The 13,056-nt window shown below is 39.3% G+C and overlaps 7 protein-coding genes across 8 annotated transcripts in view; 4 read left to right on the top strand and 3 right to left on the bottom strand.

Annotated features, from left to right (window-relative positions):
• Window positions 1-1,007: 1,007 nt before the first annotated feature.
• Window positions 1,008-2,890, bottom strand: LOC123008835 (outer dynein arm protein 1-like). The gene is made up of 4 exons (XM_044404859.1): window positions 2,753-2,890; window positions 1,886-2,701; window positions 1,275-1,840; window positions 1,008-1,230 (listed from the first exon to the last, which is right to left on the bottom strand). Exons 1-4 carry the CDS (start codon window positions 2,837-2,839, stop codon window positions 1,047-1,049), a joined length of 1,653 nt encoding a protein of 550 aa, XP_044260794.1. The 5' UTR covers window positions 2,840-2,890; the 3' UTR covers window positions 1,008-1,046.
• Window positions 2,891-3,903: 1,013 nt separating this feature from the next.
• On the top strand, window positions 3,904-5,003 carry LOC123008803 (peroxisomal biogenesis factor 19). The gene is made up of 3 exons (XM_044404818.1): window positions 3,904-4,118; window positions 4,169-4,794; window positions 4,848-5,003. The coding sequence occupies exons 1-3, from the start codon at window positions 4,055-4,057 to the stop codon at window positions 4,953-4,955; spliced, it is 798 nt and encodes a 265-aa protein (XP_044260753.1). The 5' UTR covers window positions 3,904-4,054; the 3' UTR covers window positions 4,956-5,003.
• LOC123008799 (phosphoglycerate kinase) lies at window positions 4,992-9,191 on the bottom strand. 2 transcript variants are annotated; one of them, XM_044404814.1, is made up of 7 exons: window positions 8,974-9,191; window positions 8,724-8,927; window positions 8,631-8,678; window positions 8,100-8,583; window positions 5,433-5,689; window positions 5,280-5,380; window positions 4,992-5,231 (listed from the first exon to the last, which is right to left on the bottom strand). In XM_044404814.1, exons 1-7 carry the CDS (start codon window positions 9,102-9,104, stop codon window positions 5,092-5,094), a joined length of 1,365 nt encoding a protein of 454 aa, XP_044260749.1. In that variant the 5' UTR covers window positions 9,105-9,191; the 3' UTR covers window positions 4,992-5,091. The 2 variants fall into 2 exon arrangements, with proteins under 2 accessions (XP_044260749.1, XP_044260750.1); XM_044404815.1 differs by lacking the exon at window positions 8,631-8,678 and having other exon boundaries at window positions 8,974-9,168.
• On the top strand, window positions 5,630-8,104 carry LOC123008797. Its single transcript, XM_044404812.1, has 2 exons — window positions 5,630-6,601; window positions 6,653-8,104. The coding sequence occupies exons 1-2, from the start codon at window positions 5,773-5,775 to the stop codon at window positions 8,077-8,079; spliced, it is 2,256 nt and encodes a 751-aa protein (XP_044260747.1). The 5' UTR covers window positions 5,630-5,772; the 3' UTR covers window positions 8,080-8,104.
• A 211-nt stretch (window positions 9,192-9,402) lies between the features above and the next one.
• LOC123008801 (lambda-crystallin-like) lies at window positions 9,403-11,244 on the top strand. Its single transcript, XM_044404816.1, has 4 exons — window positions 9,403-9,562; window positions 10,014-10,217; window positions 10,271-10,642; window positions 10,689-11,244. The coding sequence occupies exons 2-4, from the start codon at window positions 10,189-10,191 to the stop codon at window positions 11,218-11,220; spliced, it is 933 nt and encodes a 310-aa protein (XP_044260751.1). The 5' UTR covers window positions 9,403-9,562; window positions 10,014-10,188; the 3' UTR covers window positions 11,221-11,244.
• On the bottom strand, window positions 11,221-12,669 carry LOC123008802 (40S ribosomal protein S3a). Its single transcript, XM_044404817.1, has 4 exons — window positions 12,527-12,669; window positions 12,148-12,371; window positions 11,769-11,971; window positions 11,221-11,586 (listed from the first exon to the last, which is right to left on the bottom strand). Exons 1-4 carry the CDS (start codon window positions 12,586-12,588, stop codon window positions 11,272-11,274), a joined length of 804 nt encoding a protein of 267 aa, XP_044260752.1. The 5' UTR covers window positions 12,589-12,669; the 3' UTR covers window positions 11,221-11,271.
• The window catches only part of LOC123009141 (NADH-cytochrome b5 reductase-like), a 2,661-nt gene continuing 1,660 nt past the window's right edge, over window positions 12,056-13,056 (top strand). Inside the window, exons 1-2 of the mRNA XM_044405266.1 lie at window positions 12,056-12,091; window positions 12,746-13,052. Coding sequence (XP_044261201.1) covers window positions 12,749-13,052 — 304 coding nt within the window. The 5' untranslated portion in view covers window positions 12,056-12,091; window positions 12,746-12,748. The remainder of the gene's footprint in view (window positions 12,092-12,745; window positions 13,053-13,056) is intronic.

Consider the following 13,056-nt stretch of genomic DNA (forward strand, 5'->3'; position numbering starts at 1 on the left):
AAACATTTTGCTCGGCCTCCACACCCAAGCAGCAGGTCTTCGAGGGCATTTTGAAGAAGCGGTCAGAAAGTCACGCCAACTTGAACTATTAATTTCTACAATCAAAAATCGAGCACGTGACATTGTCAAAGACATGTCTTTAACGAAAAAAGCTGTAGAATTTACATTTGTTAATGTGCGCAAAAAAAGGAGTTTCTATCAAATTTCGTAAAAATCAAGTTGAACAACAACTGATTTTCATCAGTAAAACCCTTCAACAGTTCGAGAAGCTCATTGAAAAGTTCAAGACACAACAAAAGATGAAACCACAAAAAGTAAAACGATTAACCAAAAAAACTAAATAAATCATAAGTGCAAAAATCTTTACTTCGAATCATTTTAAAATGAGACGAGTTCAGTTGGTTCGTCAAGAATGCAAAGATGATCTAATTCTTCTCTGCGTTCTCGTAATTGATTTTGAAGTTGGTTATAATCCTCCGTTTTCAAATTGTGAATTTCTTGGCAAGCTTTCTGCCAACTTGGAATTTTTCTTCCAAACCTTTCAATTCTTGCAAAGGATTTGTTGTTTGTTCTTTATTTAATTTAGCACCACACGCAAGCTGGTTTCGGTCTTTTACTAAGACAGTATTGTCATTGTGAACAACCAAGTTCTTGTTGTGTCAATTACATGTCAAAATAACACTAAATCCAGAAACATCGTGACTAAATGTGCGCTCTTTTTAACCAAAAGTCATAAAACATGCATTGGGTTTGTGCAACTAAACGATTAGAAAACATAACCTAAGTAAAAAACCGACAACATGGTGTTGTTACAGAAGTTTGGTTATGTGGTTTAAAGACTGTCTTTTTGCAATAGAGGGGGCTGTCATTGCAGGAATTGATTTTAAGTTCGGTCATTTTTATTGCTTTCTTGAGACAAGGATAGCTAATCAGTGATCACGTGGACTGCGAAACAAGCCGTTTGATTGGCTGTTTTTTGACTTATTGATTGTTTTGACATTATTATTTATTAAAAAAACTTATAAACAAAATGTATAAAAATAACACTATTCGTATCTTTTTTGCATGATTTGTCTGGCTTTCGGTAACTGACAATGGGAAATCCTGTGAAGCCTCACAGTACCTCCAGGCAATTGCATTCTTTGACTAAGTTTCACTTTAGCTTCATTACGTGACAACACATGTTGTAGCACATCCATGACATCTGACACCATTTCATGTTCCACACACCTAAAAAAAACTTAAAAAACAATTCTTCTACAAATTGTACTAACAAAGAACACGGAGTGGTTTTGACAATCTGGTCAATATCGTAGATTTTATTATTAACAGTTTTATCATCAATTATTCTTTTCTTATCACCAGTTTTTCGGTTTTTGTCCCTATAACCAGCAGTGATGAGCATTTCTTGAACTCGTGTTTCCAAAATTTGGGCATAGAGTCCAACATTGTAAAACTGGACTGTAGTATTGTTCCCCAGGAGTCGAAAAAGAGGATCCTTGACACATTTACATAACTGAAACAGACTTGAAATTCCTTGTAGAAGTCCCCGAAACAATGTTTCAGTTTCATTGAGTTTCTCTTGAGATTCTGAAGCCGCATTACGTGTCTCTTCTAAGCTAGCTTCAAGTTCGAGTAATTTAATTTTTTGTTGATTATCTCGTTCTGTGTGAAGAGCAAAACGCTCGTCAATGTCCAAATACAAAAAACCTAAAGTATCATTCACTGACTCCATTTCCTGTATCGTTTCGATAACGAATTTAAATTTGGACAAATTGAATTCTTCTTGTTTTGCAAAGTTTCTTGCAATGTTTTTCAGGTTTTTTTCGCGACAAAAATTCTAAAACTCGTCAAATGTTAAAATTATTTCTTTGAATGTAAATACCTGAATGTCGTTCAACATGTAGTGGTATTTAGTGACTTTTTCGTTAAGAATTTCGTAGAGGCGATGTCGTTTTTCCCGCTCTCTCGCTTCCAAGTCTTTCATGACTCGACGTTGGCCTTTGATTTGGAAAAATTCGGAGAGTTTCATGCTATGGTCGTATTTTCTTCTAATATCTCTCATTTCTTGGATGTTATGTCTCAAGTCATGATGAGCTTTGGTTCGCAAAATTTGCAATTTGTTGCACCACTCTTCTCTCTGGTTGTATGCAATTGTTGCTTGTTCGATTAAATCTAGCATAATTTTTTTTCCATCTGATAATTTGTCAATTAGGCTTTGCCATTGGTTGATAAAAATACGTCTTTGCCACAACAAATGATCAATTTCATATCTCAACTCTTTATTTTTGCTGCAAAGTTTCCCAAATTGTTTCATTTGAGTTTCTAGTTTGTTTTCTAAAGCCTCAACTGTCTTTATAGCGTGCCAAACACGTTCCTCACACTGCTTATCACTAGTTTGCTGTTCGCGAAGTTGGTGAACCGATTTTTGAAAGACTTTTATCTCTGCCTCAATTTCCCTCAAATACACTTTGTGTTCATTGACTTGAATAGTGTAAAAACGATTTTCGTCCATGAGTTTTGATAATTCATCAAAGAGTTTTTCATCTTCTCGTGTGCGACCTGGGGCTGCCGCCCTCATTAAATCAGTCAGGATGTTTACATGCTCTTTTTGAAAAATTCTAATGACTTTGTCACCTTTAATTAATGAACTTCCGCGAGAAAATTGGCTGTGAGTACAATCCCTATCCAGAACTAGGTACTAAAAATGTGAAAAAAAAAATGATTTTGGGAAAGTTTGGCATTGTGTTACCTGGCGTGCCAACGCATTTAACTCTTTTTCAAGGTGCTGTTGCGTTTGATAGGTTTTCTCTTCGTCCGAAACTTTTTTTCGATACATTTCGATACAAAAATAAGTTTGTAAAATGGGAATGTAAAATATGATTGACGTTTATCGTAAAATTGACAGACTGCTTTTTGAATCAAATTAAGAAGTTTGTGTGAAATAAAAAATAACGTTGTGCATTTGTACTTTTAAGAAAGCATATGTACAAGATTTTTTTTACAACGATAAATATACGAGCGTGGAAGAGACGACAAAAATTAAAAAAAACTAAACTGTATTTTAAGTGTAAAACGGCCTTTAATGATCTTAAAATTTTGACATTTTCAAATGTCAAATTTGACGTTAAAGCATGCTTTACAGAAAATTTTCAGTGTCAAAAATTTGATGTCCCATTTTTTTGTCCAGTGAAACCAAATACAAATAAGCGTGTGGATCAATTAATAATTCGAAAGACGTACTAGATAGTTATCTCTTTTCAACATTTGTAAACAGCCCTGTTGTTCTCTCGCTACGCGTAAGGTCGGTCACGCTATTTATCTCACTTTAACAAATGCGATTAAAGTAACGCAGAGCTAGTGACGTATGTCAAAAATGTACAGTTGGAGACAAAATACCTTGGTCGTCAATGTCACTTGAGTGACATTAAATTGTAAAGCACGCTTTAGGACAGTTAACCTTATTTTTAGATACTGTCAATCATAGTTGTCAAGTTGTACAGTTTGCAGTATTTTTCTGTCACTTCAAAAAGTTCACTGTCTGTCAGTGAGGCTATTTTTTAAGTTAAAATGACATAAACATAACAAGAGTAAAAAATGAGGTTATTAATGTAAAGTTTGTTTTAGAGTTTACATTATGAAAATGACAGTTCTGCCCGAAATTTTAATTCCGCAACTGTACATATTTTTGATAGGAAAATATAATAGCTGTCATTAATTTAAAATTGTCATTCATTTTAACGTTAAAGCTTGAATTACATTAAAGTGTCAGAAAAGTGACGACCAAAGTATTTTGTCTCCAACTGTACTCTACCCCCACCAGCAATTCAAAAAGAAATAAACTTTAATTAAACACATTGAAACACATTTAGAATAATGAAACGAAAATGAGCTTTTTTAGTGCGACTAACAATAATAATTTCAGATTTGATTCAAATTTAGGGAAATTTGCCCAAGCCTGGGCAGCACTGGTCCCCAAATCACCTGATATTTCCCTAACCTCACTTTTGTAAATTTCGTACAAAGCTTCCCGTTTTTTACCCGTTTTACAACAATGAGTGACTCAAAAAAGCCCGATTCGGGGAAGGTGGACGCCGAGTTGTCCGAGCTGCTGGACAGTGAGTCGCTGTGTTTAAAATTCGATTGCGTAACTTGTCCCTGTTTCAAGGTGCTTTGGAAGACTTCAAGAGTGATCCGCCGAAAGAGGCCCCCAAGGACGAAGTCCCCGATGCGGAATGGTCGGACGATTTTATCCGGCAAGCCGCCGCTCAATTCGAGTCAAATTTCGCCAATTTGCTTGGGGCGAACCCCGATGGGGCCCAATTGAGTCCCGAAGAGATCCAGGCCAAGTTTCAACAAATCGCCGAAACGGCACAACAAGTTATAGAAAACCCGAGTGGAGATTCGAATGATTTCGCCGCGACGATATCACAGACTCTTCAGGGGTTGAGTCAAGGGGCTGAGGGGCTGCAAAACCCCAATTTGGAACAGGATATTATGAATTTGTTTGCGGGACAAGGGGACCAAAACGCCTTTATGCCTTTCATGCAAGGGATGATGCAGAGTTTGTTGTCCAAGGATGTGCTCTATCCCAGTTTGAAGGACATTTTAGACAAGTTTCCAGATTGGTTGGACAAAAATAAAGACAAGTTGAGTCAGGAAGATGCGGAGAGATACGAAAAACAACAGAAATTAATGGAGGAGATTTGTACAGAGTTGGAAAAGGAGAAGGAAAGCGATAGTAGTGAGCAAAAGAAGGATAGATTTGACAAGGTTTTAAGTTTGATGCAAAAGGTTTGTTTTTCTAATAAAAATAGTAACAAAATATTGATTTTTTAAAAAATCAGTTGCAAGACTATGGACAACCCCCGACCGATCTAGTAGGCGACGTGGGGCCCCCTTTACCGCTAGAAATGCAAAACAACGCCGACCCCAATCAGTGCAATGTAATGTAAAAGGTGAAAATTGTTGTTTGTTATTTATTTAAATAGTTTGGGAAAATCCGCCATTTTATTTTATATCGCCGTACCAACCACACAAAATCAAAGTTACTATTATATTACAATTAATTTACAACAAATTTGTGGAAATTCAAGCATCTGATAGGGCTGCGACCCCCGGTAAGACTTTTCCTTCTAACAATTCCAAACTGGCGCCTCCGCCTGTCGAAACGTGTGAAACTTTATCTTCAGTCTTCCATTTTGCGGCACAAGTTGCGGTATCACCGCCACCTAGATCACCAAATTAAAAAAAATCGGTCAAAAAACGTGATTTTTTACCAATAATTGTGACACAGCCCCTTTGTGTCGCCGCTACCACTTCATCCATAATGGCTTTGGTCCCTTTTGCGAAATTATCAAATTCGAAAACACCGGCTGGTCTGTAAAAAGTTGGCTGTGATGACAAATGTCAATTCAATCGTACCAACTTACCCGTTCCAAACTATAACTTTAGCTCTTTGAATGGGGGCTCTGAACGATTCTATAGTCTTCGGTCCTATATCTAATCCCATCCAACCATCGGGAATCCCCAATTCGAGTGTAGCACTCCCTACTTGCGCCTTCTCGTCGAATTTATCCGCCGTGACAAAATCGCAAGGTAGGTGAATTTGAACGTTGTTTTTCTTCGCTTTTTCTAGCAAATTATTGACGATTTTCGCCCCCTCTTCGTCGTATAACGAATTGCCAATCTGGAAAACAAAATCAGACTGGCGTTGCAAACAATTTTTTTCACCCACTGTCAAAATTGATGGTTCTATGAAAAATACAAAAAATGGACGAGATTTCGAAAATTAAAACCGGCGATGATACGGGGGGCCTTGAGACTCAGTTATCCATCGAGAAGGCGTGTGAAGAATACACGAAAAGCGTGAAATTGGCTTTGAATTTGGTAAATCACCAGCTGGAAAATGCCTTCCTGAAAAATTGCAACGGATTGGAGGAACTCGCCGTGAAAATCGCTGCTAGGACGAGTTTCCTTGAGAAAAATCCATCATTTCTGTCATGTTTGATGTACAATAAAAACGACGTTAAAAATTCACCCTTGATGGAATTCGATGAGGTTAGAATCACCCTCAAAGAACACGCAAAACGAATTAACGAAAAACTAGACGAAATCGAGCGTTTCCACAAGAAATTATTCGACTTGGTGATCTCAGGGGGTCGCGACCCGAAACTCATCAACGAATTCAAAAAACTCAAAACGGTGAAAGAGCCCGAAGACGAGTTCCAAGACTGTCTCGAGAAAATCGAATCGAAAACATCCCTCCAGAAAGTCACGATTCAGGCAAACGCCCTCTCGGAGTCACCATCGGTGGAGCCCCCGCTCAAATTCCCGATTTTCACCGATATACAACCTGAGGTTCAACGCGGGAAGCCCCAACAGGACCTCCATGACAAACTAATGCAACAATTGGTCGCTTCGGACAGCCTTGAGGGCTTCATTAAATTGATGAAACGTAAACCAGAGGAGAAACGCAGAACTAGATCGAAAAAAAATCAAGAACTGGAAGAAAAATACGCGGGGAGTTTGTGGTTTTTCCCCCAGAAACCAAACAAAACGCAATCGGCAAAATCGACGAAAAAACACGAGAGTTTGGCGGGTAAACAAAAAACTCCAATTATTTAAATCTAGAGATTTTTTTGTTTTCCAGGGTCCAATTGTTGCAGTTTATTAGTGACGAGTTCACAACCATGTCCGGTGAACAATCAGGACCGGACTGGGAAAATTCGTCAGAATTTAGTCCGCCCAAAATTAAAATGTTACGATCTCTTGGATGATATTGACAGAAATGATGTCCAACCTATCAAAAGTGAATACCCTAGACGCGATAATATTGGCAGCATGAAATTAAAAGAAGCGAAAAGTTATTTACACCGTATGATGGACGAGAATGATACAGTTTGGAAAAAACTCCTAACACCGACTGAAATTAGAGAAAGAAAAAGAAAATTGTCACAAATATCACAACAAAAAGCTAGAAACGTCAAGAATTTAATCGAATATTTGACAGCCCCCGAACACAAATATTTAACACATGTGCCCCAAAGTCTAATCGTGATGCCCATCAAAGTGATTTATGATAATTTTCCAACGAAAGAAAAAAGTGAATCGCCTCGCACCAACATCATAGTGACCGACTTGACGAAACCGGCCGAACGTAAATCCGAACTTCCAAAAATCCCCGATTGTCCCCGTGGTGGTGGCAAACCTGAGCTCGCAAAAATCCCTGAATGTCCCCGAACTGTGCCGTTTCCGCCCGAACGCAAGCAAGAAATGTTGGACCAATTACGTGGTCTGAAATTGCGTAACGACAACATCCAGAAAAATATACAAAAAGCAATCGATGTGATTGAGACAAAAATGATCGATTTGTTATCATCGCCGACGGATGCGTCGAGTTCAGAGGCTTTTTGTGCCATGGAACAGGAAATTACCAATGTTTTAAAAATGATGAACGAAAGTCAACGAGAAGAACCGGAAAAGGACGAAGCCAATCGTCCGAAACTAAAACGAATGGTCACGACAGTAAAACGAGAAGGTGGAGATCAAGAATTAAAGAAAAAAACGGAAGTTAAGAGAGATAAAGTGAAATTAGTTAAATCGGCAAGGGACGAAGAGACCCGAAAAGCGGCGAACATTGAAGAGGGGGAAAGACTCCTAGGACAAGTCGATAGTGTGATCAAAAAAATCGACAGTATTTATACGAAATTCTACGACGATAGCCGAACCAAAAACAAGAAAGCTGAAACTGGAGTCAGTAATGTTCTTGAGTTTTTCGATGGTTTGAAACAAATAATTGAGCCGCCGCCTACTGTAATCAACTATGTGAGTTATGAGGATATACCAAAGGTGTACGCATGCGCGTCTTGGTACTACCAACCAATCATCGAGTGTGACACGCGATTGCTTCTTCCCCCACCACAAATCGAGGAAATACAAGTAGAAGAACGAGAAACAACATACGAGATTCATGGGTGTGACAAAGATAACAAACGTCACGAGTACACACTCAATGCCTTCTATACGTTATTTTTTTCGGGCATTTTTGTTGCACTCAATCTCGATTATGCCGTATAAAATCCCAAATAAATAATTACCTTCATGTTTTTGGTCACTTTAAGGAAGGTATAACTCATCCCGCCCCCTATGATCATTTCCTGGACTTTATCCAATAGATTTTCGATGAGTTTGATCTTGTCGGCGACTTTAGCTCCGCCCAGAATCGCAAGGAAGGGTTTTTCGGGCTTGTCTAACGCCTTTGCGAAATATTGTAACTCCTTTTTGAGGAGAAATCCGGCTGCGCGTTGGTCAAACCCCTCCCCCATCATGGAGGAGTGCGCACGATGGGCGGTTCCAAACGCGTCATTGACGTACACATCGCCCAATTTGCGGAGACTCTGTCGGAAGGCGGAGACTTGGGCGGGGTCAGCTTTGATTTTCTTACCAGCGGCGTCAACACCCTTGCCTTCTTCCTCGACGTGGAAACGCAGGTTTTCGAGGAGGATGAGCGAGCCGGGGGCGGGGTCAACGCAGGCTTTCTCCACATCGGGGCCGACGCAATCGGGAAGGAACGTAACGTCTCTGCGAACAGAAAATTTAGGGTGGGGTTAAGGCGGAGCGAAGTGAACCTTTTAGGGAATTTAGGGGAATCGCCACATGAGTTAGCTGTGACGAGTCTAGAACAGAAGGGAGGAGTTAGGGATAGGTTGAGGTGGAGTTACCTGTTTAGGAGGGTCTTAAGTTCAGCAGCGACCGGTTTCAGGGTGTATTTAGGGTTGGGGCTGCCGTCAGGGCGGCCCAAATGCGACATGAGGACGACGCTTTTGGCATTTTTGTCCAAGGCGTATTTGATGGTGTCGAGAGCGGCGACAATGCGTTGGTTGTTGGTGATTTTACCGTCTTTCAAGGGGACGTTGAAGTCAACTCTGAAGGTTTAAAATTGAAAATGAGTTTTCAAATCGGGGGTTTTACCTCATGAGGACACGTTTGTTGGCCAATTGTAAAGCATCGATTGATAGTTTGTTTAAAGCCATTTCGGGGGCAGTACAGGGACAGCCGGCACACAACTCTCGCCAATCTTGCGATTCCAATGCTTTTGCCATTCAATGACAAATAGAGGTCACGGATTTCAGGAATTGTCAAACTGTGGTTGCCGGTTGATTAAATTTTAAGCTTATTTTGAAATTATTGAAAAATGATGAAATGTCAGGTGAGTCAATGTCTATATTGTATGAGAAGTGTGAAATGTTATCGTGTAATGTAACAAAGGGTTAAAAACGCAGTTTTGATGTATTGTAACGACATTTTTGGGACCGCTGCGATGTGATCGATTTTTTGACAGGTGTTCGTTTGATCGAAATAGACATTAGTCGAGTGTGCAAAAGAGCGAAAACGATGAATTGCGGTGTCATTGACCTTTTATTTGTGTTAATTTTCAAGAATTGTGATTTTTTAGGTATTATTGCACGCTATTAATTGAGAAAAATTGTGAAAATCAATTAGTGAAGAAGTGTTCGTTTACAAGTAGAAAATTTATATTCCGTTTTTATTTTTATCTAATGTAAGTATTGCATAATGTTTACAAAATCGAACAAGTAATTTTATTTATCTATAAATTTACACATAAAACCAAAAAATGTAAAGAAGTTGTTAATTAATATCGAAATTATTCTTTCCTTCAATAGTATTTATATAATATTTTCCAAAATTTGTTATAAAACACAAGATAAAATACTGTTAAAACAGTAAATTAACATCAAAATGTTATCAGTATTTGTCTTATCAGTTAATGGTTTTCAGTTTTTGAAACCTTCCATTCACGATAGTTACAAATGCAACACAAAATTACAATTATTTTAATTATAAATTTTTAGTAACTTTTTTTCTTCAGAAAATAGTCAATAATAAAATACTCAACAGTCTTTGCCATCGAATCTCGTTATATTGAGGTCACCTAGACCCCAATTAAACCTTCAAACTTGGCCCATAAATAAAAAAGTAATTATTTTCAGAGATAACGGACCGCTAAACAAAAACTATATCTATAACATGACTTTTATTTACTTCTGACCTTGCGGTTAATCAAAACTGTAGAGAGTACTGTAAATACCGTAATCTCGCGATAATTACATAAATAAGATCCACCGACGAGATTTTCCACAATTGTGTCAGTGATTTCCACTTGAAATGTCACGAAAAATCGGAATAGTCGGCAGGTTGGTGAGATTCTTCATTATCAGAATTAAAAACCTTACTTGAATCCTTTTAGTGGCCTTATTGGCCGCTCATGGGCCATGTTGTTCGCCAATGTGGGCTACCAAGTCGTTATTTACGACATTGAGCCCAAACAAATCAAGTCGGCTTTAGCCGACATTGAACAACAGTTGAAACTTTTGGAAAAAAACGGACTTTTACGCGGGAAATTGAACTCGAGTCAACAGTTTGCATGCATTAAAGGCACGACCAGCTTGGCCGAGGCCGTGAAAGACGCCGTTTTGGTCCAAGAATGCGTCCCTGAAAACCTAGAATTGAAAAGGAAAGTCTGGAAAAGCGTGGATGACGTCGCTGGCCCCAACACGATTTTCTCAAGCTCGACGTCGTCTTTCCTCCCGTCATTATTTTCCGATCATCTCAAAAACAAGTAAATTTAAATTACAGGTTTCTGTAATTTTAAATGTGATTTGTAGGAAAAACCTAGTGGTTTCGCACCCGGTGAATCCCCCTTATTATGTGCCTCTTGTCGAGATTGTGCCAGCCCCATGGACTGACCCGGCAGTTACTAAAAAAACTCGCGCTATTATGGAGGAAATTGGGCAAACTCCCGTTTCCCTCTCCAAGGAAGTCAACGGTTTCGTGGTCAATCGACTCCAATACGCCCTTTTGAACGAAACTTGGAACCTCGTCTCCGATGGAGTCCTCGACGTCAAAGACATCGATAAAGTCATGTCTGACGGTTTGGGCATGCGGTACGCCTTTTTGGGCCCCCTTGAAACCACTCATCTCAACGCTGAAGGCTTCGTCGACTATTGCAAAAAATATTCAAACACGATTTATTCGGTCAGTAAGGACTTTAAACCGTTGCAGAAATGGGAAGGCCCCCTTGTTCAAGAAATCGCCAAACAATTGGAAAGTGCAGTCCCCCTTGATAAGTTACAGGAACGCAGGAATTGGAGGGATTTGGCGTTGACTAAATTGAGTCAATTGAAAAAATCATTGTAATACGTAATAAAACGTTTATGATTTTTTAAGTTTTTCTTATAAACAATTAAATTAAACAGACTCTTGGACTGGTGGTTCATAGCCCTCAGGTCTGTCTACTTTAGCACCGGCTTCTCCCGGTTCGCCTGAGCCTCCCTTACCCCCATCTCCATGCAATTCTAGGAGTTTTGAGAGCTCGAAACGGGGCTTTTTCAAAACTTTCACTTTACGAATGTACACGTCATGAAGGGGGTAAATCCCTTGACAGGCCTTTTCAATATCCTTGGCGATGGAATCCGGAAGTAGTTTATTGACGACTTCCTTGAGGTCACTTCCGGTGATGTCCCGGGTGATRATTTCCACCATCTTCTTGCGAATGCCACGAACCTAGAAATAAAACTAGATAAACAATTGTCACAACTTAGCGAATATTTTCATCTGAAATTTAATTCAGACTTTGATTTTTTAGGGAACATAAAATTCTCATCATGTTTGAGTCAATGCGAGCTGAGTATCTCATCATAAAAAAAAACGGATAAATTCAAAATTATTTTTTGTGGGTGAATTACCTGCGTATGTTGGGCGYAACAAGTTTTTCGTTGCGACAATTGGTCCTTATTGGTGAACCCGATGCAAAAAACTCTCAACAAATATCCATCGGTGGTTTTGACATCAGCTGAAGCCTCAATCAAAGTTTGCCATTTCTTAACCATTGAACGCAATTTATCAGTGGTCAAGTCCATTCCATGGAAATTGGTCAAGACGTTGCGACCTGAAACCACCCAAAAATTCAACCATTGTCACACTTGGGGGCCAAGAATTCAAAACCCAAAATCTAATCAGTCTTATAGGGAAATCAATTTTCAACACATTTAAATTCAATGCGAGCTGGGTAAGTCTCATCATTAAAATGTAGTCATAAAGGGGGCTAAAACCAAGCGCACGTACCTTGCACGTCCTCCGCAATAAGTCTGAACTTCCTGAAGGAGCGCTCAGCGTCATTATCGTTCTGCAAATCGGCCAAAGACACTTCAAAGACTCGGCCCTTGAGGCCCTCCGACGCGATTTTTGTCCCTTGTGTACGATTCACAAGTGTTTTGCCCACTTGTCTGGTGGCAAACATCGACGGGGCTTTCACATCGTACCAGTCTTTGCGGGTGAAAGGGTCCACACTAAAACAAACATTTTATTTATGACTTGGAAGCGGCGGCATGTCTTCCAATATCGGATTTTTTCCCAACCATCCGACCAATTTTCGCAAAACTTTGACTGGAAGGACGCCAAGAAAGGTCCAAAGACCACAAATTAGTACAAATTTTACACTTACATCTTCTTCTTGACACCCTTTTTGCCCCCTTTTGAAAGGCCCTTATTTTTTCCTACTGCCATCTTGGACTGACACACGAGAAGAGATTTGACAATTGACAGCGAGAAATCACCACACTTGCGACACGAAAATCACTAAATTTCCAACGCGTGCATGCGCACTTTACACATTAAATTTATTTGAAATTGACAAATTTTTACAATTTTGGCTTGTTTTTAGGTTATGGAGCTCCCCGAGCCCCCGAACGAGTCTGACTGTTGCAATTCGGGTTGTAACCCTTGCATTTTGGACGTCTACGAAGCTCAATTGAAAAAATATCAATTGTGTGGCAGTAGCCCAAAATCGGAGGCAATCAACGCGGTTAGTCCCACTTCTTATACAATTTTCGCTTTAATTGAACGTAAACAAGTCAATAAAAGTGTGTGTTTGTACACGTTTAAGTACGCCGATTGTAAGGATAAGAAACCGAATTGTTTGGGGCACAAACCTGGTCAATATTTTTTATTAAGAGCTAAAGACACCCAAGGTGA

This window comes from Tribolium madens, unplaced genomic scaffold, assembly GCF_015345945.1.
Source record: "Tribolium madens isolate multiple individuals breed KSU strain unplaced genomic scaffold, Tmad_KSU_1.1 Scaffold_71;HRSCAF=194;Tcas5.2_LG6, whole genome shotgun sequence".
NCBI lineage: Eukaryota > Metazoa > Arthropoda > Insecta > Coleoptera > Tenebrionidae > Tribolium > Tribolium madens.